This window comes from Sarcophilus harrisii, chromosome 1 (genome assembly GCF_902635505.1).
Source record: "Sarcophilus harrisii chromosome 1, mSarHar1.11, whole genome shotgun sequence".
Classification (NCBI taxonomy): Eukaryota; Metazoa; Chordata; class Mammalia; order Dasyuromorphia; family Dasyuridae; genus Sarcophilus; species Sarcophilus harrisii.
Genome location: NC_045426.1, coordinates 446,647,629 through 446,673,276, shown reverse-complemented (window position 1 = coordinate 446,673,276; position 25,648 = coordinate 446,647,629). Strand labels below are relative to the sequence as shown.

Sequence of the window (25,648 nt, the reverse complement as noted above, 5' to 3'; positions counted from 1 at the left end):
TATTAGACAAGACCAAAAAGTAGATCCTTAGTATCTTAAAGATCTTAAGAAAAGAAAAAGGAAATGGAATACACTAGTGGGGAAAGGGTAAGGAAGAGGAAATTATGTGGCATAATCAGGGTGCACAAAAAGACATCTATACAAACAAGACTATGGGTTAAGAGGGAAAAAAAAAATCAACACTTGAATTTTTAGTCAAAGGAGAAGGTTGCCCACACAGAAAACTGGATATCGAAACAAATTTCATTCAACAAGGAAAGAGAAGAGAAAAGATGAAAATAAAGGAGAAGAAATGAAAGGAAGAATACATTAAGGGAAAGAGTAGTCTTAACCAATATCAACACTTATGAATATACAAAGATATTGATAGATGTTTTTGAGATGGCAAATAATGGGAATTAGAGATTTCACCTATGCTGTGAGGGGTGGCTAAATTAGTTATGCTACATAAGTTTGTTGAAATAATATAAGAAATGGGGATAGGGATGGAGTCAGAGAAATGTGGGAAAACTTATATATACTGGTGCAGAATAAACAAATAGAACCAGGAAAGCAAGTTATATAATGACAATAATGTAATGAAGACAAACAAACTGATTGGCTAAGATGATAGGAAAAGATACTGATAAACATTGGAGGGGATGTGGGAAAACTGGAACACTAATTCATTTCTGGTAGAATCAAACATTCTAGAAAGTAATTTGGAATGATGCCCAAAGAGCTCTAAATCTGTGCATACCCTTTGATCCAATAGTGTCATTACTAAGCTGTTATACCAAAGAGATCTTAAAAGGGGAAAGGACCCACATGCAAAATGTCCTGTGTAGTTCTTTTTGTGGCAAGGAATTAGAAATTAAATGGATGACCATCAATTGAGGAATGGCTGAATATGAATATAATGAAATATTAGTGTTCTATAAGAAATGATGAACAGACTGATTTCAGAAAACCCTGGAAAGACTTACATGAATTGATGCTGAGTGAAGTGAGCAGACCCAGGAGAATATTATACACCATAACAGCAAGATTAGGTGATGATCAACTATGACAAACTTAGCTCTTCTTAGTAATGCAGTGATCCAAGACAACTCCAATTGATTTGGGATGGAAAATGCCATCCACATCCAGAGAAAGAACTACGGAGAAAGAATATGTATGGAAACACAGTATTTTCACTTTATTATGTTTGTTTTCTTTTTCTCTCATGGCTTTTTCCCTTTTGGTCTGATTTTTTTTGTACAATATGACAATATGGAAATATATTTTGAAGGATTGAACATGTTTAACTTATATCATATTGCTTACTGTCTTGGAGAGTGGGGAGGGTAAGGAGGGAGAAAAAATTTGGAGCTAAACAATCTTACAGAAATGAATACTGAAAACTATCTTTACATGTATTTGGAAAAGTAAAATACTATTGAGAGGAGAAAAAAGAGCTAATAATGAAATGTGACACTAAGTTACTGACAGAGAGGCAGCCTCAGTCAGTGAAGAACATTTTTTTTCTTTTTTTTTTTTTTTTGTACATGCCTAGTGAGGAAATTTGTTTGGGACAGGAATTTTGTTTTTCTTTTATTATCAAATGAAGGGAGGAAAGTTGAGGTTTGAGGGAGAGAAAGCAGATTTTTGTTTATTTAAAAAATATAATTAAAAATAAAATCAATTAGAGAAGAATAAAAAGGATTGTCATGATTCAGTGAAGGCCCTATTGATGTTAGAAACATGGTGTGATTTTTAGATCACAGCTGAGAAGCAAGTAAACAGGAGCAAAGGAGGAAGATTGTGAGGGTAACACAAGCTGCATTTGGTAAATCACAAGTGACAACAGGAGAAAGGGGCCAGGAATTCAAGAGTAGAAGATGATATGATATTGAATTGTAAACTATAGGGTAAAGATAAAGGAGAAAAGTGAAGCCAAAGCAGGAGTAATAGCATAGGAGAATACTGAGGACTAGAGGGTCTAGAAGTCATGATGAAGAAAAAGAATAGATGGGAGGAGGAGAAATGAAATCTAGGGAGAGATGAAATGATAGAATATTATGGTCAGAGAAATAGTTTCAGAATTCTTATCATGGGAGTGGAATACATATGGGTAAGAGAAAGATCATGGGGGTGTCTGTCCTTGTAGATGGTTGGCTGAGGTAAGCTTAGGATAACAAGGAACTTGAAGGCTAGGAAATCTGAGAATACATAAGGGTATATTTTAAAATACCCTAGTATAAGAGAAGTCATTTGGGTAAACTTCTTGAGAAACAAAAGAGATCTAGATTGGGGAATATATGAAATATGATTAAGGCTGAGTGATGGTGGGAAAAGGAGAATTTAGGAGCAGCAACAGGAGTAAGGAGTATGCTAACTCACCCTCCAGGACTCATGTGTCAGGGGGCATGAGAGAAGATGCAACCAGTACTGGAAAAGATGGCCAAGGATTGTAGGGATCGGGTCACTTCCCTGCTCAAATTCCTTCTGTAACTCCTTATTGCCTGTAGGACAATATACAAACCCCTGAGGCTGGTTTTTCATGTCCTCCACAACCAGACTGCAAACTAATTTTTGGGTCTTATTTCATATCATATCCTTCACACATTCTGTTCTAACCAAGCCTGTCTGATAGCTGTTCCCTTGTTCTTGTATATCCTTGACATTTCATCTTCCACCTCCATATATTTGTACCAGTTGCCCCTGATGCCTAAAACAGGTTCCTTTCTCATGTCTGCTTTTTAAAATCCTTATCTTTCTTCAGTGCTCATTCCAGACACCATCAAGCCTTCCCTGGCCCGAACTACATTAGTGTAGTCCCTTTCTTTAAACTATTTTATATTTATTTGTCCATGTATATATTGTGTATCATTCCTCTCTACTCCACAGTAGAATATAAGCTTTTTGAGATCAAATATTACTTTATTTTTGTAGGTCTGGTGTCTAATACAGTGCCTTGTACAGAGTAGGTGCTTAGTGCATGCTTGTTAAACTGAATTATATTGATCTTTGCAACCATCTAGTTGGGCTGAAGCTGCAACTAATACTATTACCATTTTATACATGCAAAAGCTGAGGCTCAATGAATTTGTGTCTTTACCAAAATCACATGGCTAGTAAGGCATGGAAAGTGGACTCAACTCCAGGTTTTGTGACTTCAAGAACAGTGTTGTTCTACTACATCATACTGCCTTTAAAATAAAAAAGTGAAAAGATAACACTAATAATAGATATTTAGTATAGAGTTTTTTAAAAATCTCATTTTACCACATTTGCTTATATTGTTCAGTTTTCCTCAAAAGCAACAAAATAAAATTGAAACCTAGGATGTTTGGCAGAAGAATATGTTTATTTTGGGTGATTTTTTTAAATCACAGGTGTTTTTTGAAGGGACCTATTTTGACTTATACATTTTAAAATCACAATTTTAAGTCAATATAAATGTGTAAAGTTAAAATAACACATATACAATTAAGAGCAACAAAAATTTTAACACGTTAGGTTTCATATTACAAATATATTTAAAAGAAAGGAAATCATTGGAAGACTGGTAAAGAAAACAAGTCTCTAGGGATAGTATTTAGGCAATTCTTTGGGAACTAAAATTAATTTTCTAAAAAATTTTAATACCTTAAAAAATAAAGAACAACCAAGTCTTTAAAATGTGATTTTACCTCTTACTTTACCCTCTAAATCTCAAGCATCTGTACTTTTAGTACCTAAAAACTGAAACAGGATTCCTAAGTGGTAAAATTACCCAAACATTAAAACTTTTACTTTTGATGACTGTTAAGCTCAATTAAAAGCAATTTGAATTTTTTCAGTCATTTAAAAAATTTAATAAAAAAAGCATTTATTTACCTGAGCAGATAGCAAAAATAATAATGAACAAATTTTAAGATTACATGAAGTTTAATTAGTTGTATCTTGTTTTTTCATTCCAAGACCTGAGTTCAGGGTTCTGTTTTTCTCTTGCAATAGAGGGAGGTGTTAGTGATGTCATTAAGTGCCATAGAAGAAACAGGGAACCATGAACAAGGCTCTTGGCAGAAAAAACAACAACACCCTTTTAGTTTACCTTTAAGTTTAAAATAAATAGAAAAATTACTTTATAGAGTGTCAGTCCAATATATGCATGCCCTAAAGGGATAATCTAGGTCTTTTATTTCAAAAGTTTTCAGCTGGGTTTCAGAATTCAGGCTAACAACACTGAGACAAATCTGTGGACTTATGAAAAAAACTTAATAGTTTAAGACTTGGTTTACACAGTAAAAATAACAAATGAATTCCATTTAAAAAGGAAACCAGCACCGTGCAATACAAAAATTAAAATGAATTTTAATTTTTTTACTTTTCAAATGACTTTCTAACAGTGTATAAAGATAGAGACAAAAGTCCAAGAGAGAACAAAATGTAAAAGGACTGAAATTTCAACCTATGTTGAATAAATTCATATACTCATCAAGGTAATAACGTATCTATTTTTCATCTCATATTTCATCAAATAAGGAGAAATTTACTGTGAAATGCTACTCTTAAATGAATGGAAAGTAATAATTGTTTTTAGTCTTAAAAAATCCCCATAATGTATTAGATTTTTGTTTATAACAGTAAATTCTACATTTTACTAATACATAATAAAAATATACTTGCCTTTTCTTTTCAATATCTTTGGTAATCTACAACATAGAATGTAATGCACATATTTATATATAACTCTCACCTTTTCAAGCTGTTCCTGAACAGGAGTAGAGGTTTTATATCCAAGATGTAACAACATTGCTTCTGCTGCATTCCTTTTAGCTATCTTCTTACTAAGGCCTATTCCAGTAGCAACCGCAGTGCCAACCTTAACCTGGTAAAATGAAAAGAAATAATTAAGAGCAACCATCAAACAAACATAGTTTTTTGACATCCCCAAATAATAAGCTCTGAAATGATTCCATTAGAACTATATTCAGTTTTTAAAATCCCTAAAATTCACAAAATTTTAGCTTAGAGATGGATAGAACTTAGGAGATCGTCTAACCCAAATATTCTTATTTTTCAGATGAGTAAAGTAAGAATTAAAAACTGACCTAAAATCATGATGTTAAATGAATGGCAGAGTTCAATCTAGAAGCCCCACTTTTCCTACTTCCTAAGTCAGTGCTCTCATGCAATTCAGAGAGTGTTTAAGGTACATTTTAAATTTTATCTTATGATATGGTTCCTCAACTGAATTACTAGTATTTTTACCAAAAATAAATTTTAGGGGGTTTCTATATGTTTCATGGATTTATATGCATATTTCATATGTCCAAAGTAATAAATATTGATCTTTGTCAGTAAATAAAAATTTCAAGCTCATAACATAAATCACTAAGTTTCCACATCATAAAGTTAGGCAATTTTGTAGATACAATATTAGTCCTTTTAAGTCAAGACAATAATAAAATAGACACACTTATTTATTTATTGGGGGGAAGGGTAGAGAGTAAGGTTGGTGAAGGATGCAGACTTTGATTTCATAAGAGTAGAAAATGCCCTCCATAAAGGAAAATGAACAAGTGAGCCACAAATTAGAGTTTGAGTGAATTGTCTGGGACATTGTGAGATTAAGCAATTTGCCCAAGGTCACATAGCCTCTATATTTTAGCAGCAAGACTTGAACCCAAATGGCCCTGACTCCAAGGCCAGATTTTTAACCACTATATCATCCTATCTCAATACCAACTTTTAAAAAATAAATTAATCAAAAAAAGTCTTACACCAAAAATTAATTGATTCACTATCAAGAACTAGTCCATTATTTAATAAAGAAATGAAATAAACATTGTATATATGTAAATGTGAAAAGTTAAATGATAAAATTCACAAATTCAATGTTTTCACAATAAGGCTTTTATTTAATTTACCGATAACTTATTTTGAAACAAGCTTCAATTATTTTGCTACTTCGGAAAAATTAATATAAACATGGTAGGATTTTTTAAACTTCACAGATTATTTTAGTTAATAAGTCCACATAAATTAGAGAATATGTAAAATTCCTAAAATCCCACTTGTCTGTTAAGTAATTTAGTACTTGATCAAGTAATAAATGTCACAGAATTAACTATTATATTAAAAAAAACTGAAAGGAGAAAATGATCATGATACAAGCTAAATTAAAATCCTAATATTTTCTAAAATCTATGAAACCAGATTTTGGACCTCGTTAGGTTTTCTATCAAAGATTAACATTTTTTTTTAAAAAATCTTTCTAAAATTAGCTTTGGGAATAGACCACTCAGCCAATGTCATCAGAGATTTTTTTCTGTTTATCTAATGGCCAATACAAGTAATTGGATCCATTTCATTACATTCAAATTTACCTTTTCTGTGACAGATAAAAATGAGTAAATTATCTCTAGATACTTTACTTCCACATTCAATTAAAATAAATGAAAACATTGCTTAAATAGTTTATACAAAAAGCCTTTTACTTTGATAAGGTTGCTGAATGCTATAATGAATCCATTGGGACTTCTGGGGGGTGTGAGGGAGGAGAAGCAATATGAATTCAGTGTGAAAACATTTAAAAGCATAGCCAAATGTCCTTGCTTAACTACAGTGTTTACGAATACCCATAAAAAAGAAACCTGCTTAAGAAAAATTGCGAGTTTTTTTTCAAAAGAGTACTAAATATACTCCATAAACAGAGGCTTGTTTTATTTTGTATAAAGGTAAAGGAGCTTTATATTTCTAATACATGTCAAAATATTAAATCAGATTTTTCTAGACCTTTGGTGTTCAAAGAAAACTTTCAGAAAATCTTCAAATCTAAGAAAATCAAAGGGAAGATGATAAAAAAAGATTTCATGAATGATCAACAAAGTGAAAATGCTACAACAGCACTGTTCTTTATAAATGACAACCAGTCAATGAAGCCACCATTTCCAAAATATAAATATAAAAAAGTTACAGATTAGTTCTTATAATTTTCAAAAGCAGTTAAGGAAAAGTACAAACTAGAATGTGATTATAGTCAGTTTTTCTCTTCCTACTTCTGATATATATTGCTATTCTCTATCAATACAAAAATTTTAAAATATATATCTAATTATAAGGTTAGTAAGATAGAAAATATTTTCTCAAAAGGACAGGCTCCACGTATGATAATGCAAAATTTTATTTGGCAATGATCATCTATACATTTCAACACCTGAAGAAACAACATTATTTAATGGGCCAAAATCTCTTCTAGAATTTTTTCTGAAAGAAGTACAAATCAAATATGAAGTTCTAGAGATCTCATGACAAAATCTAATTTTGTCAAGTTTGTATTTGATTTGTTAACTAAAAAATTTTAAGTAAATAAACTTAAATCAAAGAGGCTTAACTAATTGCCCTTGGAGCAATTTTCACACATAATATTCCCTATTCCTTTTCCACATTTGAGAATACAAATGAAAGTGAAAATGTGTTTCTTATGAGGATTTCCTTACAGAGTAAGACTAAATAATGAGCAACTAATTTTGAGACAACTGTAGGTATCACTTTGACATCTAACTGTGAATCTTCCATTCAACCTCACTCTTGTTTCTACCTTTCCATTTTAGGTGTCATCTTAGCATATCATCCATAAATTGGGTTTTTATAATAAATAATTATCAGGATTGTTATGTGCTTTACTTTTGATACAAATTAAACTCTTCTAAATTTCAAGCTATCTATCTTAAATAAATATGCTGCCAAGACATCAAGATAAAATCCTTTCTAGAGAAGAGAATATAGATTGTGTAAAAGACTAAGTAGTAACAAATACAGCTATTAAAGTAAATTTAAAATACTATGAAACATTTCAAATAGCCTAAAGTAAGTACTAAAGGCAAATAATTTATTTTATTACATTTTAAAGAAACCATTTGGATGAGTCAAAACAATTCTGTAATTATCTTTGTAACTTCTTAGTATAAGAAGTACTTAATAAATAATTATTATTGCTATATCATCACAAACAACCTAATCCTTCTTTAGTAATTTAATTTCGTTTCCTTCTACAACCCTATCCAAATATATCTGGCTGGAAAATGCATTCAGAGCTCAGATCCCCAAAATTACTGAATATAGTATGTTACAGTATTTTTAATTACAAACATAATGGAATTAGTCATTGCTTAACTTTTATTTTATTAGATGCTTTATTAACTGCTGGAGGAAAAGGTAAGAGGATATTTAAATCACCTCTGCCAAAGCCTTAGAGTATTTAAAATATACACAAAAGTGAAGAGATAGCTTGGTTATCTTAGCATAGACATTTATTGACTATAACAGGATTCATCCTGACTAAATTTCTACCTTCCTAGAAGTGAGTATAAGTTACTTAAAAGCAGGGTCTCTGCACTTAACCCCAATTGGGAGGGAGGGAGGAAGGGAGGAAGGAAGGGAGGGAGGAAAGAAGGGAGGGAGGGAGGAAAGAAGGGAGGGAGGGAGGGAGGGAGGGAGAAAAGAAGGAAGGAAGGAAGAAAAGCAGGGTCTACGTCACGATTATTTGGAAGTGTTTTTGGTATCTAAAACTTGGACTAGACAAAAAAGTCTCTCAATATCCTCTAAAAAACTAAACCCCTATAGGTTCTGTAGCAGATAAATAGTTCTCCATCCTAATTCTTTTCAAAATACTTGCTCCAGGTCCTATTGTGTCTGATAAAACCACCTATTTGCCACTTTTATTTCTCAGAATAATGGATCCACAAAGACTCAGAGTTTGCATAGATCTAGTCCATCCTGAATATGAAAAAAAATCCAGGCTTTTAGCCTGGAAAGGAACTATGAGACCCCTACCTCCTGAAGCTGTTCATTATACTTTTGGATATTGGATATATTTTGGATTCTTAGAAAGTTCAGATCAAGCCTAAATTGACATATCTGTAATTTGTCCAGTTCAGCTCTCTGGGGACCCACAGAACATGTCCCATCTCTTTTTCATGGGACAGCCCTTCAAATATTTGAAGAAAGCTACCATGTCTCCAATTCCCAGAAAGTAAAATACCCCAGCTGCAAATTGCAACATAAATATGTTCAATATGATAAATTGTGTCATAAATAACCTATGTGAATCCCACAAGTCCCACATGGCCTTGAACTCCTCACACTGTCTATTATAAATGTTCTTGATACTTCACCATACTAAGCATGAGAAGGAGACAGGGAGAGAAGCCAAGATCATGTTGTGGGCCTAATTGTATTTGTTTGACATCATTCATTCCTGTTTGACCTCTATTTCACATTTTTACCCAAACCTGAGGTATTCCATATTCCTGTAATATTAAAGGAATTTCCCCTATGAAATAGTGATACCTGCATCAAAAACTCTCGCCGGCGAGACTTTCCTCTATCTGAAAGAAGGGCATAGTCTGGTTCCTTTTCCTTTCTGGCCTGTTGAATCTGAGCCAGACAGCTAACAGGGTTCATCCCCTGACCATATTCTGGATCAGCCTAAAAAAACAACAGTAAAAATAAATTTCAGACTATATTAATATTACTTCTCCCAACTTGATACTTTTCTATTTTTTTCTGTAAGCAAATTCCATGAATGTAAAAATCGACACTCTGAAAAGCATCTTTTATAAAAAATAAAATGAAGAGGTAAAAATAACAGCAAAAAAATATATTTTAAAGTAAGCTATTTAATTATATATCTAGGTTGATGCATTGTGCTTTACAAAGAAGGCAATTCACTCCTATGCAAAATCTTTGAGAATTATTTATATACCTCTAAATAAAAGAACTGTAGACAGACATCTCCAGCTCCTACAAACATACTTAAAAAAACAAAAAACCTGAAGTTCACATGAGATCAAGTAATGATCAAGAAATCTAATGATAACTACTACTCCAGTATCTTTGTGAAAAAAAACCCAAATGGAGTAACAGAGAGTCATTCAATAAGACACATGGACCCACATGTGCTTGCATGGATATGTGTGCATGTGTAGATAGCTGTTTGCATGTTATTTCCCTCATTAAATTTTGAGGTCACTTTACCTTTTTTTCTATCACTTTTCTTCATATCTGTGTTGTTGATCTTGATAGAGATAGAGATACATATAAAGCAAATTAAAGGCAATCTTAAAGAGAAGCAACTAGTAATATTAGAGGGGAAGAAAGCAGTGCCAAAAATAGCATCTTGAAAAAAAAAAATGCTCCTGGATAGGTCGAGCAAATATAATAAAGATAACAATACTCCCTAAACTAATCTATTTATTTAGTGCTATACCAATCAGACTTCCAAGAAAATATTTTAATGATCTAGAAAAAATAACAACAAAATTCATATGGAATAATAAAAGGTCAAGAATCTCAAAAGAATTAATGAAAAAAAAATCAAATGAAGGTGGCCTAGCTGTACCTGATCTAAAACTATATTATAAAGCAGCAGTCACCAAAACCATTTGGTATTGGCTAAGAAATAGATTAGTTGATCAGTGGAACAGGTTAGGTTCACAAGACAGAATAGTCAACTATAGCAATTTAGTGTTTCACAAACCCAAAGAGCCTCACTTTTGGGATAAGAATTCATTATTTGACAAAAACTGCTGGGATAACTGGAAATTAGTATGGCAGAAATTAGGCATGGACCCACACCTTAATCACGTATACCAAGATAAGATCAAAATGGGTCCATGGTTTAGACATAAAGAACTAGATTATAAACAAATTGGAGGATCATAGGATAGTTTATCTCTCAGACTTGTGGAAGAGGAAGAAATTTGTGACTAAAGACTAACTAGAGACCATTATTGATCACAAAATAGAAAATTTTGATTACATCAAATTAAAAAGCTTCTGTACAAACAAAACTAATGTAAACAAGATTAGAAGGGAAGCAACAGACTGGGAAAACATCTTCACAGTTAAAGGTTCTGATAAAGGCCTCATTTCCAAAATATATAGAGAGCTGACTCTAATTTATAAGAAACCAAGCCATTCTCCAATTGATAAATGGTCAAAGGATATGAACAGACAATTTTCAGATGATGAAATTAAAATCATTACCACTCATATGAAAGTATTCCAAATCATTATTAATCAGAGAAATGCAAATTAAGACAACTCTGAGATACCACTACACACCTGTCAGATTGGCTAAGATGACAGGAAAAAATAATGATGAGTGTTGGAGGGGAGGTGGGAAAACTGGGACACTGATACATTGTTGGTGGAGCTGTGAACGAATCCAACCATTCTGGAGAGCAATCTGGAATTATGCCCAAAAAGTTATCAAACTGTGCATACCCTTTGAAACAGCAGTGTTTCTACTGGGCTTATACCCCAAGGAGATACTAAAGAAGGGAAAGGGACCTGTATGTGCCAAAATGTTTGTGGCAGCCCTGTTTGTAGTGGCTAGAAGCTGGAAACTGAGTGGCTGCCCATCAATTGGAGAATGGTTGGGTAAATTGTTGTATATGAATGTTATGGAATATTATTGTTCTGTAAGAAATGACCAGCAAGATGAATACAGAGAAGCTTGGAGAGAATTACATGAACTGATGCTAAGTGAAATGAGCAGAACCAAGAGATCATTATATACGTCAACAACGATACTGTATGAAGATGTAATTTGATGGAAGCGGATTTCTTTGACAAAGAGACCTAATTCAGTTTCAATTGATCAATGATGGACAGAAGCAGCTACACCCAAAGGAAAAAAAAAAACTGGGAAATGAATGTAAACTGTTTGCATTTTTGTTTTTCTTCCAGGGTTACTTCTACCTTCTGAATCCAATTCTCCCTGTGCAACAAGAAAACTGTTTGGATCTGCACACATACATTGTATCTAGGATATACTAGGACATATTCAACATATATATAGGCCTGCTTGCCATCTAGGGGAGGGGGTAGAGGGTGGGAGGGAAAAATCAGAACAGAAGTGAGTGCAAGGGATAATATAAAAAAAAAATTACCCAGGCATGGATTCTGTCAATAAAAAGTTACTATAATAAAATAAAATAAAATAAAATAAATCTATGATCTGATAAAAAAAAAAAAAAAAAAAAAAAAAAAGATTTGAAGCAAGCCCCAGAAAGATAGGAGGTGGAAGGGAGCCTCTGAGAGAAAGTATTCTCAGAATGGGAGACAGCTAGAGAAAGAGCACAAAGTTAAAAGAAGGGATGTTACATGTGAAAAAAGAACACAAAGGTCAGCGTTAATGTACTGTAGAGTACAAAAAAGGATGAGTAAATTGTAAGAAGACTAAAACGTTAAGAAGCCAGGTTATAAAGATCTATAAAAGTAAAACATAATAGTTTATATATTTCATCTTGGAGATAACAGAAAACTATTGGAGTTTATTGAGTGGGGGGTGACAAGATGATACCCATGCTTTAGGAAAATCACTTTGGCAACTAAGTGAAAGATGAAGTGAAGTGCAAAGAGACTTGAAGCTGGCAGACTGAGCAGAATGCTATTTAATAGTCCAGGCATGAGGTGATAAGTGCCTATATGATGGTGACAGTTGCATGAATGGAGAGAAGGGAAAATATACAAGAGATGTGAAAGTAGAAATGATGACAGCTGAAAATAAATTGGACATATAGCATGAATAACTATGAGACACTGAAAATAATACTAAAGTAGTAGCTGGGAGCATGGTTGTATTATGGAAATTAGGAAATTTCCGAAGAGGAGAGGGTTGGTTCAGATATGTTGAGTTTGAGATTCCTAATGGCTATTTATACAGCTTGAGCTGTATAATAGGCAGCTATGTTCTGAGTTCTATAGAAGACCTTGAAGATTCAGTGTCCTGAATCTCAGAGATCCAGACATCTAGAGACAGGGGATCCCCAAATGATCCAGGTTGAGATATATATATATATATATATATATATATATATATATATATATATATATATATATTATTCCTCTAGAAAGGAGCAGTTCAAGTAGTAAGAAGTCATAATCAGCATCTCACAAGACCTGGCAGATTCTACTATAAATAAAGAGAAATTCTGGAATGCAATATCTCAAAAAGCAAAAGACATGGACTTACAACCAAAAAATAACTTATCCTGCAAATCTTTGTATAATTCTATGGAGAGAAGAAACAAAGTTGTATGATGATGTAGGTACTAATTATTCTAAGAGAAAGATGAAATAGATGTCCTTTCGGAACCTTAATGTCTTGAAAGAGTATTTGAGGGCTTTAAGAAAAACATCACAAGCGTGAAATGGTTCTGTTGCAAGGGTTTTAAAAGAAGGAAAAAGGAAATTTTTAAGATAAGTTTATTTGAACAATTAAAAAAAAGTTGTATGATGATGTAGGTACTAATTATTCTAAGAGAAAGATGAAATAGATGTCCTTTCGGAACCTTAATGTCTTGAAAGAGTATTTGAGGGCTTTAAGAAAAACAGATCACAAGAGTGAAATGGTTCTGTTGCAAGGGTTTTAAAAGAAGGAAAAAGGGAAACGATAAAAGGAACATACTACTATAGAAAAGAGGACAGGGAGAGAATTTGATATTTCTTATAATTGGGGTATATGAAGAATATACAAACTGAAAGAAGGTTTAGGGGGGAGAACCCTAGAGATTCTATGAAAAAGCTATTAGAAATAATCCATAACTTTAGCAAAGTTGCAGGTTATAAAATAAATCCCCATAAATCCTCAGCATTTTTATACATCACCAACAAAATCCAACAGCAAAGATACAAAAGAAATTCCATTCAGAATAACTGTTGACAGTTAAAAATTTGGGAATCATCTACCAAAGGGAAAAAGGGAATTATATGAGTAAATTACAAAAACTTTCCACACAAATAAAGTGACTTAAACAATTGAAAAAATATCAAGTCCCTGGATATGAGCAAATATAATAAAGATGAAATACCCCAAACTAATCTATTTATTTAGTGCTATACCAATCAGACTTCCAAGAAAAATATTTAATGATCTAGAAAAAATAACAACAAAATTCATATGGAATAATAAAAGGTCAAGAATCTCAAAAGAATTAATGAAAAAAAAAAATCAAATGAAAGTGGCCTAGCTTATGATCTAAAACTATATTATAAAGCAGCAGTCACCAAACCATTTTGGATTGGCTAAGAAATAGTTGTTGATCAGTGGAACGGGTTAGGTTCACAAGACAGAATAGTCAACTATAGCAATTTAGTTTCACAAACCCAAAGAGCCTATTTTGGGATAAGAATTCATTTTTACAAAACTGTGGGATAACTGGAAATTAGTATGGCAGAATTAGGAGGACCCACATTAAAACGATCCAAGATAAGATCAAAATGGGTCCATGGTTTGCATAAAAAGAACAGATTATAAACAAATTGGAGGAACATAGGATGTTTATTCTCAGACTTTTGTGGAAGAGGAAGAAATTTGGACTAAAGCAACTAGAGACCATTATTGATCACAAAATAGAAAATTTTGATTACATCAAATTAAAAAGCTTCTGTACAAACAAACTAATGTAAACAAGATTAGAAGGGAAGCAAAGACTGGGAAAACATCTTCACAGTTAAAGGTTCTGATAAAGGCCCATTTCCAAAATATATAAGAGCTGACTCTAATTTATAAAAACCAAGCCATTCTCCAATTATAAATGGTCAAAGGATATGAACAGACAATTTTCAGATGATGAAATTAAAATTACCACTCATATGAAAGATTCCAAATCAATTAATCGAAAATGCAAATTAAGAAACTTGAGATACCCACACCTAATTGGCTAAGATGACAGGAAAAATAATGAGAGTGTTGGAGGGGGGGAAAACTGGGACACTGATCATTGTTGGTGGAGCGAACAATCCAACCATTCTGGAGAGCAATCTGAATTATGCCCAAAAAGTTATCAAACTGTGCATACCCTTGAAACAGTAGTGTTTCACTGGGTTTACCCCAAGGGATACTAAAAAGGGAAAGGGACCTGATTGGCCAAAATGTTTGTGGCAGCCCATTTGTAGTGGTAGAAGCTGGAAACTGAGTGGCTGCCCATCAATTGGAGAATGGTTGGGTAAATTGTGGTATATGAATGTTATGGAATATTATTGTTCTGTAAGAAACGACCAGCAAGATGAATACAGAGAAGCTTGAGAGAATTACATGAACTGATGCTAAGTGAAATGAGCAGAACCAAGAGATCATTATATACGTCAACAACAATACTGTATGAAGATGTAATCTGATGGAAGTGGATTTCTTTGACAAAGAGACCTAATTCAGTTTCAATTGATCAGTGATGGACAGAAGCAGCTACACCCAAAGAAAAACACTGGGAAATGAATGTAAACTGTTTGCATTTTGTTTTTCTTCCGAAAGATTTCTACCTTCTGAATCCAATTCTCCCTCTGCAACAAGAAAACTGTTTGGATCTGCACACACATTGTATCTAGGATATACTAGGACATATTCAACATATATAGGACTGCTTGCCATCTAGGGGAGGGGGTGGAGGGTGAGAGGGAAAAATCGGAACAGAAGTGAGTGCAAGGGATAAATAATGTTGTAAAAAAAAATTACCATGGCATGGATTCTGTCAATAAAAAGTTACTATAATAAAAAAAAAATTAAAAAAAAAAAAAGAAGAAGAAGAAGGTTTAGGGGGAAAGAGTACAAAATGAACCTCACTCTCATCTGATATAGACTTTAAAAAACAGAACACATTAATAAACACAAACAGATGCATGTAACAGTCTAGTTTGTTGTTGTTGTTCAGTCATTTCAGTCAGGTCCAATTCTTTATGATCCCATTTGGAGTCATCTTGTCGAAGACAAGAGTAGTCTGCCATGAAGCATGTTTTATAAATGAAGAACTGAAGAAACAAAGTTAAATGGCTCACCTAGGGTCACACAACCAGTAAGAACTCCTGCTTTCAGGTCCTGAACTCTATCCACTGCTACCACCTAGTGATTTTAATAGCTTGTTTTAGAAATAAAATTCAAAAAGAATAGGAATGGGGCAAAAAGGCTATAAAGAGCCTGGATAATTTCCAAGAAGGACTAGTCACAAGTAAAACAAACTTTTTGAACTTGAAGGGAGAATTAAATGGGAGAGGAAGAAAGAGAAGAAAAAGTAAGAACTAGACTCTAAAGATTGCCTTGGGTTGCCATTAAAAGTAGTAAAACAAATTATAAATCCAGGAGTAATGTGATGAGAGCCTATACTGGAGCAATGGTGATACCAGAGGAGTAAGGGGGTCTTCTGGAGAGAGGCTGCATAGATGAAATCTATAGACATTGGCAATAGTTTGCCTATGAAGGGTGAGAGATATTGAGGAATCTAGGATGACTCCTAGGTTGTAAACCTGAGGGATTAGGAGGATGGTATTACCCTTTAAAGTAACAGGGAAGGAAGAAAAGAAGGAAAAATTCAGGGGGGAAGAAATAAATTCTGCTTTAGATATATTGAGTTTAAGATGTCAACTGGACATCTGAGATGTCTGAAAGGTAGCTGGAAATGTGAGATTGGAGGTCAGCAGACAGTCTGGAGCAAGACAGGTACTTCTCAAGAATCATCAGTACAAAGATGGTAATTAAATCCATGCAAGCTGATGAGATCACCAGATAAAGCAGTACAGACCAAGAAAATGGTCCAGCCTAGGACAGACCACAGAAAGGCACATGTGATTATGATTAAAGGGTGTGATCTAGAAGAGGATCCAGTAAAGGAGAGTTCGAAGGTAAAAGGAAAACCGGGACAGTACTGACCCAAAAACTTAGGGAGAAGAGAGGATCAAAGTATTAACAGTGCCATAGTATTTAGAGCTCAAGGAGAAAGAGGATTGAGAAAAGGCCACTGGATTGACAACTAAAAGATCATTAATATTTTGGAGAAAGTTGTAAGGGGCTGAAGCTCTTGAGTTGTTGCACTGAGGTCCCAAGCACATGAGGCTAAATAGCAATTGGACAATACTCTATTAATATATGCTTGGAGAAAGAATGGCCCCGCCCACTCTGTAAGTTTTGATGTGTTGTAAGAGATGAGGTAGAGACGATTTGGTGGGTGGAGTGAGAGAGGCAGAGAGACTGCTGGCCCGATTTGTGTCGTGACTGCTCTCACTTCTTATCGCCATTCCCCTTTACCTCCGCAAAGAATAAAAGATCAAGCATTTTCCCTTATTCTGACTCTGGCTGATTCTAATATACTCTGGGTGCTAAACGTGGTCATCACAGAAAGTAGCTTCAATGGAATGATAAAAGATGACTTATGAGTATCCTGGGTAGTATGAACTGACACAAAGTGAAGTGAGTAGAACCATGGAACAAAACACACACAAACACTAACACTGTAAAGTAAAAGAAACTTATAGACTTATAGACTACAATTAATGCAGTGACAAAGCATCTATAGAGGGTCTATGAAGCATTCTCCACATCCTGACAAAGAACTGATAGACACAAAGTGAAAAAAAGGACATATATTTCTGGACATAGCTACTGTGTGGATTTATTTTATCTCACAATGCTGTGTTACAAAGGTTTTTTTCTTTCTTTTTTTAAATTTTTAAGTGGATGTTGGAGGAGGACGCTAACAATAGTGATGCCAAAAAAAAAAAAAAAAAAAAAAAAAAAAAAAAGATAAAGCAAGCCATTGAAACTTTTTTTTCTTAATATGTACAGAGAGATAAGAAGAAAGCAGATAAGCAGGACAGTTTTGAAAGTAAGATGTGGAATTTATTATACAATTTAAGAAACAAGTGATATAAAATCATGTTGGTATACAGATTTCTCATTTGGTGCTCTTCTACGTATATAGAAATGCTCTTATTTGATAGTTTAAGTTCAGAATTTAAAAAAAAAATTATCATCTATTAAAAAAAAGAGTCATATATACCCAAATCAAGACAACCTACACAAGAAAAACACTGGCCGGATGACAACACACATATCAATAAATAATTTATAGAGTTTGCACAACATGTCTAACAGTAACTTAACTCAGAGCTGAAGAGAAAAGAAAACTGGATAGCCGAGGAGATTGCAAAAATTTTTAATGACTCCAAATTTCTCCTAGAACAAAAGTCCATTTTTAAAATATTAATCTATCAATTTTGTTGCATGCCAATGAGGCAAATAATTAAATAGTCTCTAAAGAATTAAAAATTAATGTCATGGACAAAGTAATGGAGAAGTATATAGATATAAGCAGCTTGCAACATTTTAAAAAAAAGATAAAAATGTTCTCAAAAAACCTTAAAATGGAAAAAAAAAAATAGGGAGGATGTGGGAAAAGTGAGGTGACATCTAGACATCCAAAGTATTCCACTACTACAATTAAGACATCAGGAGAAAGTAAAAAATTCCTCTGGCACAACAAGTAGATTCCTCCCCCCCATTCCTCCCCGCGCCATTATGAACATAAGGACAATGTGGACAGAGTTGTACTAGACGTTCAGAACATGAGTTATGGGTAGGTACTGCATAGGATGTAATCTATATCACTTAAGGGATCATTCGAATTGATGAGACTTTAAATCTATTTCAATTTTTGAGAAAGTAACAGCTACAGGTTACCCATATGAGAGGAAATTCTCAAAAGCCATGATGTAAGGACTACTATGATTCATTCTGAGGTCATTGTAAGATGTAATGTTAAATGGTGCCAAATATCCAACATGAAACTCCAGAATAGATTCGAGATTAGGGCTACTGATGTCTCCCATTTATTTGTGCCTGAGGGAATACCTCAGGTACTGAAGTCAATGGAGTTCTTCTTGGTGCATGTGAAATTCCAAAAGAGTATTCCATTTATGACTACCTATTAGGGAACAAACTTGGTATATAGTAAATCATATTATGTAGAACCGAATAATGTCTCCTTCTTTACAAAATCAAATTCAAAATAAAACAAGAACATTGTTTTTGATAAATGACTTTTTAAAATCAGCAAAAAAGAAATGGTGAAGGAAAAAAAAAAAAGAACATTTTAAAAACTAGGTTTCATTTCATTCTTGTGTTTGCATACCCTACTGATGGAAGAAGCAAAGAATCCCAAAAAATTAGGTAACAATATAAATTGTTACATAGGGTAGAATAAGCTAAGATATAACTTTTAAAAAATGTAAATTGTGTTCTCCTCTGTTTAAATAATTTTTGGGATACTGGTAGCATATATCCATATGATATATAAATATATGTATACATATACATATATATACACACACACACACACACACACACACATACATACATACATATATACCATCTCTATTTCACAAATTCTAGACCCATAATGAAGAAATAAATATTTTAAATGTAATTTCTGGTATTATTTATTTTCTTAAACTAACTTGATCCTTTAGAGTACAAAAAGGTAGCCATTTCACCTTGCTTTGGGAAATAAAGCTCTCAAAATCATGTAAAACTTTGTTTGGATTCAGTCATATCAGAAACATAATCATTTTATCAAAGAGCCCAAGTAAATGGTTTCCTTAACAATTTCCTTATTAATTCATGAGAAAAGGCAGGATGTTTTGCATAAAGCATAGCTCTAACTCTCTCAGTTCATGAAAGGTCACCATTATCTTCATTGTGAAGTAATTTTATTATTACTTTATTAAAAGCAACAGTATTTCTAATCTGACCTTTAACTAATTCTGACCTTAAAATGACCTTCTAACTAGGGCAACTCTTATCAGCAGGCAGATAAAACTTTTCCAGGATAGCAACATTTAGCATTCCTTTTGTTAAAAATTCTACCACTTCCTAGCTCTTTGTTTCTTACAAAGTGAAAGTCTTTCTCTGCCAAAATGAATTTACCATTTGTCTGTCTGGATGTTTTAGATACAATTATAACCACAAACATTTGCTAAAAGCATATTATAGACAGGGTGCTCCAGACTATGTTACTAGAGATAAGAATGAAGAGATGAATACAAAGCTGAGAACCTAGGCTCCTCTGTCAGCTGATTTCTTTCACTGGCATTAGTCACAATAATCTATAAAAGGGATAATAATACTTATTCTCTGAAGGTAAAGATCAAAATAAACACTTTTAATTACTATGTCAGAATTATTTCCATTTACATGACAGTTCTGCCATTAAATCAAAGTCTGAATTTAAATATATATATATATATATTCTACTTCAATATTTCAAAAGATCTCGAATTTCTTTGATACAAATATTCCTTTCAACAATACAAGTAATTCTTATTAAATAATTCTCATGAGTAACTCTGGTTTAAAATTTATACAAATATGCATATGCATAATGGTCAGTCGTGGGTGTGTGTGTGTGATGGTCAATCTAATGAAAAGCCTATGTACTCCCTAATGTTCTCACTAACTCTAGGACAGTGGATCACAACCCATTCATGCTTTCCCATTCTGAGACTTGAAATCCTATAAATCTGCTTTAGGAAATCCATTCAATGTATTGGGAGACTTCACCTACTTAGATGCAAATAAAACACTCTGCTACACAACTAGGCTATCTTGTTTTTTAATCATAAGTACCAAAATGTTTTATACTACATCTTGCACATAAGTTTTCATCAATAATTTGTCAAAATCTGTTTCCAAGTAGATACTACCTTGAGCTACAATTTAGATTGTTTGGATACTAAAAGTGTTCCATTATTTGCAGACATATAATATCTTTAGGACATTTTAGGAAGAAAATGTACTTATAAGGTTTAATTGATATAGAGAATTCTTGAAGAGGAATTTCCTTATAAAAATTTATATCAATGACTATCCTACAAATTATAACTTAGGAGAGTTATCCAGGGCAAGTGCTTAAGTGACTTGCTCAGAGTCACAGGGCCAAACTTTTTTGAGTAATAATGGATCACATTTAAGAAATACCATAGTATTACAAACTTGAATCAATAAATATACTAATTGCAGAATTAAGCACCTAGAGAAATTCAGAATCTATACTGAATCTCATATTTCATTGGGACTTGACTATGAAAATAGTCTATGACAAAGATATATATTTTAACAAGCATACATCTTTTGCCTCATTTAATGTTAATAAAGTATATAATATTCATACTTTATTAATATTATTAATATAATATTATTATATTATATTAATAATAAAGTTAATATGGTTGAGTGACTAAGCAGCTGGCCTCAGGAATAGGAATATCTGGGTTCAAATTTCACCTTTGACACATATTGTCTGTGCTATTTTAGGTAAATCACTTAGATGAGTCATTTAAACTTTAATAGACTATAAGTTACAGAGAAGGTACCAACCTGCATTGATAAAGAAAGTTTCTAATACAGGAGCTCTTTCTGCCAATTAAATCACATATCTAGTTTCTTATTTCTATTCTTGTACTATACTCTATATAGTACATTTATATAGTACAAATTATAATATATGGTACAATACAGTATATATATATATATATATATATATATATATATATATTATGTACATAGATACACTAAATACAGTATATACGTATAATACAGTATACTGTATACTGATATACTGTATTATATGTATATACTATATTTAGTATATCTCTATATAGATGATATATAGATATTCTGTATACTATAGATTTAAATATACTATATACTATAGTTTGGCTTTGCTATTCCCCATTTGAGGGCCTTATTTTTTATTTAATATTTTATTTTCTCCAGTTACAAAGAAAATAAGTTTTTAATGTTTGTTTTTAAAACTTTTGAGTTTCAGATTCTCTCCCTTCTTTCCTTCCTATCCCACTCCCATTGAGAAGGTACATGTGGAGTTATGCAAAACAGTTCCATAAAAGTTATATTGTGAAAGAAAAAATAGATCTCCCCCACCTCCCAAAAAACCCTCAAGAAAAATAAATTTTTTCAAAAGTATGCTTCAGTCTATTTTCGGACATAATCAGTTCTTTCTCTGGGTATGGATAGCATTTTTTTTCTCTGGGTATGGATAGCATTTTTTTCCTCTGGGTATGGATAGCATTTTTCATCACCAAGTCCTTCAGAGAAGTTTTGGATCATTTGTAGTGCTGAGATTAGCAAAGTCATTCATGACTGATCATCCCACAACATTGTTATTACTCTGTACACAATGCATTTCATTTTGCACAAGCTTATGAAGGACTTTCCAGGTAAAAACCTGGAAATTTCTTATAGAACAAGAGTATTCCATCATAACCATAGACCACAATTTATTCAGCCATTCCCCAACTGATGAGCATCCCATTTCCAAGTCTTTGCCCTGAGAAAAGAACTGCTATAAATATTTTTGTACCTATGATTTCTTTTCCTTTTTTAAATACCTTTTGGGATATATGCCTACAAGTATGATTTTGTAGCATAGTTCCAAACTTCTCTACAGAATGGTTGAATCAGTTCACAATTCTACCAACAATGCATTAATGTCTCATTTTTCTCACATTCCCTCCAACATTTGTCATTTCCCTTTTCTGACTCATTAGTCAATCTAATAAGTTTGAGGGAGTATTTCAGAATTGTTTTAATTTGCATTTCTCCAATCAATAATAAATTATAATTTTTTTTCATATGGTTACAAATAGCTTGATTAGATCACTTGAAAACTTCTTATCTTTTGATCATTTTTCAATGGCTCTTATTTTTTATAAATTTGACTCTGTTACCTATTCATTTGAGAAATGAGGCCTTCAGGAAAGGAACCTGTATGTGCCAAAATGTTTGTGGCAGCCCTGTTTGTAGTGGCCAGAAACTGGAAAATGAATGGATGCCCATCAATTGGAGAATGGTTGAGTAAATTATGGTATATGAATGCTATGGAATAGTATTGTTCTGTAAGAAACGACCAGCAGGATGAATACAGAGAGGATTGGCCAGACTTACATGAACTGATGCTGAGTGAAATGACTAGAACCAGGAGATCATTATATACCTCAACAACGATACAGTATGAGGATGTATTCTGATGGAAGTGGACATCTTCGACAAAGAGAAGATCTAACTTAGTTTCAATTGATCAAGAATGGACAGAAGCAGCTACACCCAAAGAAAGAACACTGGTAAATGAATGTAAACTGTTTGCATTTGTTTGCATTTTTGTTTTTCTTCCCGAGTTATCTATACCTTCTGAATCCAATTCTCCCTGAGCAACAAGAGAATTGTTCGGTTCTGCACACATATATTGTATCCAAGATCTACTGTAACCTGTTTAACATGTATAGGACTGCTTGCTATCTGGGGGAGGGGGTGGAGGGAGGGAGGGGGAAAATCGGAACAGAAGTGAGTACAAGGGATAATGTTGCAAAAAATTACCCTGGCATGGGTTCTGTCAATAAAAAGTTATTTAAAAAAATAAAATAAGATAAAATAAAAACCCACCTTCTAAAAACAAAAACAAAAAAAATGAAATGAGGCCTTCATCAGAAAAACTTGCTTCAAAATCCTTTTTACCTTACTATCTAACTGTATTTCTTCTTGTTTATTCTATTCTCTCTCCCTTTACCCTGTTCCTCCTCAAAAGTGTTTTATTTCTGACCTTTCTATCTGTCCCCTTCCCACTGTCCTCTCTTCTATCATTCTTCCCCCCACTTTTATCCCCTTCTCCTCCTATTTTCCTGTAGGGAAATATAGATTTCTATACCCATGTTGAGTGTGTATATTATTTCTTCTTTGAGCCAATTCTGAGAAGAATAAAGTTCACTCACTTTCCCTTTCCTTCCCTTCCTCCCCTGCATTGTAAAAACATTTTTTAGTCTCCTTTATGGCAAATAATTCTTGTCATTCCACTTTTCCCTTTCACTTTCTACCAGTACATTCCTCTCTCACCCCTTAATTATTTTTTAATGGTCTACTTTGCTATAGTAATAAAGCTGCTGTAATTTTATATAGAGAGACTCTTTTCTTCTTAAAAATACATATATATGTGCATATTTATACATCCATATATAAGCATATATATGCACATACACACAAATGTACTTTTATCTTTGAGTACAGGCCTACTAGGAATATTACCAGTTTAGAGAATATGCACTATAGTAAAAAGAGTAGTAATATTTGGAGGATAGTTTCAAATTTCTTTCTAGAATGGCTGAACTATTCTGGATCCACCGAAGGTGGCCTCATCATCGTATTGTTTTCTTTTAGCATTTCTAATAACTATCATTTTCCTTTTTTATCTTGGACAATCTGATGAGAATGAAGTAGAACCTCAAAGTTGTTATCAAATATCATAACTCTTCAGAGATCTTCCAACAAGGATTTTTTTTTTATTCTCAAGACAATTATTTCTCCTCTTATTTTAAATGCATTAATTTTTAATAAAACATTTAAATTTCAAATAATCAAAATGTAGGTATTTCTCTCTGTTCCTCTCAGTCGCTATCCATAATTGGGAAAGTTATTTTCTTTTTTTGTTCCTTTAATTTGTCTATAACTTTATGTATTGGTCATGTATCCATTCAGAGCAATTCATGGTATATAGTGTGAGATGTTGGTTTAAACCTAATTACTGCCAGACTGTTTCTGGCTTTCCCAGTACTTTTGGTCAAGTAATGAGTCCTTATTCCAAAAGTTGGGGCTTTGAGTTTATTAAAGACTCCTATATTTATTTGGTTTGCATGTTGTATAAGCAAATGCTTATATTTCATAACTAGTATCAAATTGCTTTGATAATTAAAGTTTTGTAGTATAGTCTGACATCTGATACTACTAGTCCCCTTCCTTTTCACTTTTTTTCATAATTTCCCTTGAGATCCTTCACCTTGAATTTTGCCAAATTAATCTTATTATTTTTTTCTAGCTCAATAAAGTAATCCTTTGGTAGTTTGATATGTCACTGAAGAGGTAAATTAATTTAAGGAATATTTTATTTTTATCATATTGGCACAGTTCAACTATGAGCAATTAATATCTATTTCTTTAGCTAAGTGCTTTTATATTTTGTAATTGTATTGCTATAGTTCCTAAGTGTGCAGTGATATGTGGGCTACAAATAAGTTCCCATAATCTCTAATTATTGTAAATGTAATTCTTTCCATATGTTCCTAATGGCTTTGTTGATAATGCATAGGAAGACTAATGATTTTTATGTTTCCTTTATATCTACTACTTTGCCCAGGTTATTGTTTCATTTTTTGTTGATTCTCCGAGACCTTTTAAGTAGATCATGATGCCAGTTGCTAAAAGTGACAATTGTATTTTCTCTATCAATGTTTGCTCCTCTAATTACTTTTTTGTCTTACTACTACAGCTAGCACTTCTAACACTACGTCAAATAATATTGTTGATAACAGAAATTTTTGATTTATCTCATCATATTAAAAAGACTTCTAGTTTTTCTCCATATAATGCCAGCCGTTGGTAAGAGGCAGAACTCACCATACTAGGAAATGGTTACTATTCCTATGCGCTTTAGTATATTTAACAGAAATGGCCACTGTATTTTTTGAAAAAAGGTTTTTTTCATCTATTCATATTAATTGGTTACTTTGTATTATTATTATTATTATTATGTTGTTGTTGTTGTTGTTGTTGTTGTATGCATACAGTTGTATGTAGCAGATTACTTATACTCTTACTTACCATTTTCCTAACACTGAACCTACTCGAAATCCTGCGTATAAATCTAAGAAACAGAATATTAACTTTTTGGTATGTTGCTTTATTGTGTTTGCTAATATTTTACATAGATTTTTTCCATCATATTAATTAGAGAGATTGGTTTATAGTTTTCTTACTTTTTGGAACCTTTCAGACTTATGGCTATGAAAAACATTTTTGTAT

General features: G+C 32.7%; 1 protein-coding gene across 4 annotated transcripts in view; it reads right to left on the bottom strand.

The window, feature by feature from the left end:
• Positions 1-25,648, bottom strand: part of STAU2 (staufen double-stranded RNA binding protein 2) — a 447,924-nt gene that overhangs the window by 259,209 nt on the left and 163,067 nt on the right. For all 4 annotated transcript variants that reach the window (XM_031946251.1, XM_031946252.1, XM_031946253.1 and 1 more), the window contains 2 exons: positions 9,301-9,438; positions 4,703-4,834 (listed from right to left, as the gene is read on the bottom strand). In XM_031946251.1, coding sequence (XP_031802111.1) covers positions 4,703-4,834; positions 9,301-9,438 — 270 coding nt within the window. The remainder of the gene's footprint in view (positions 1-4,702; positions 4,835-9,300; positions 9,439-25,648) is intronic.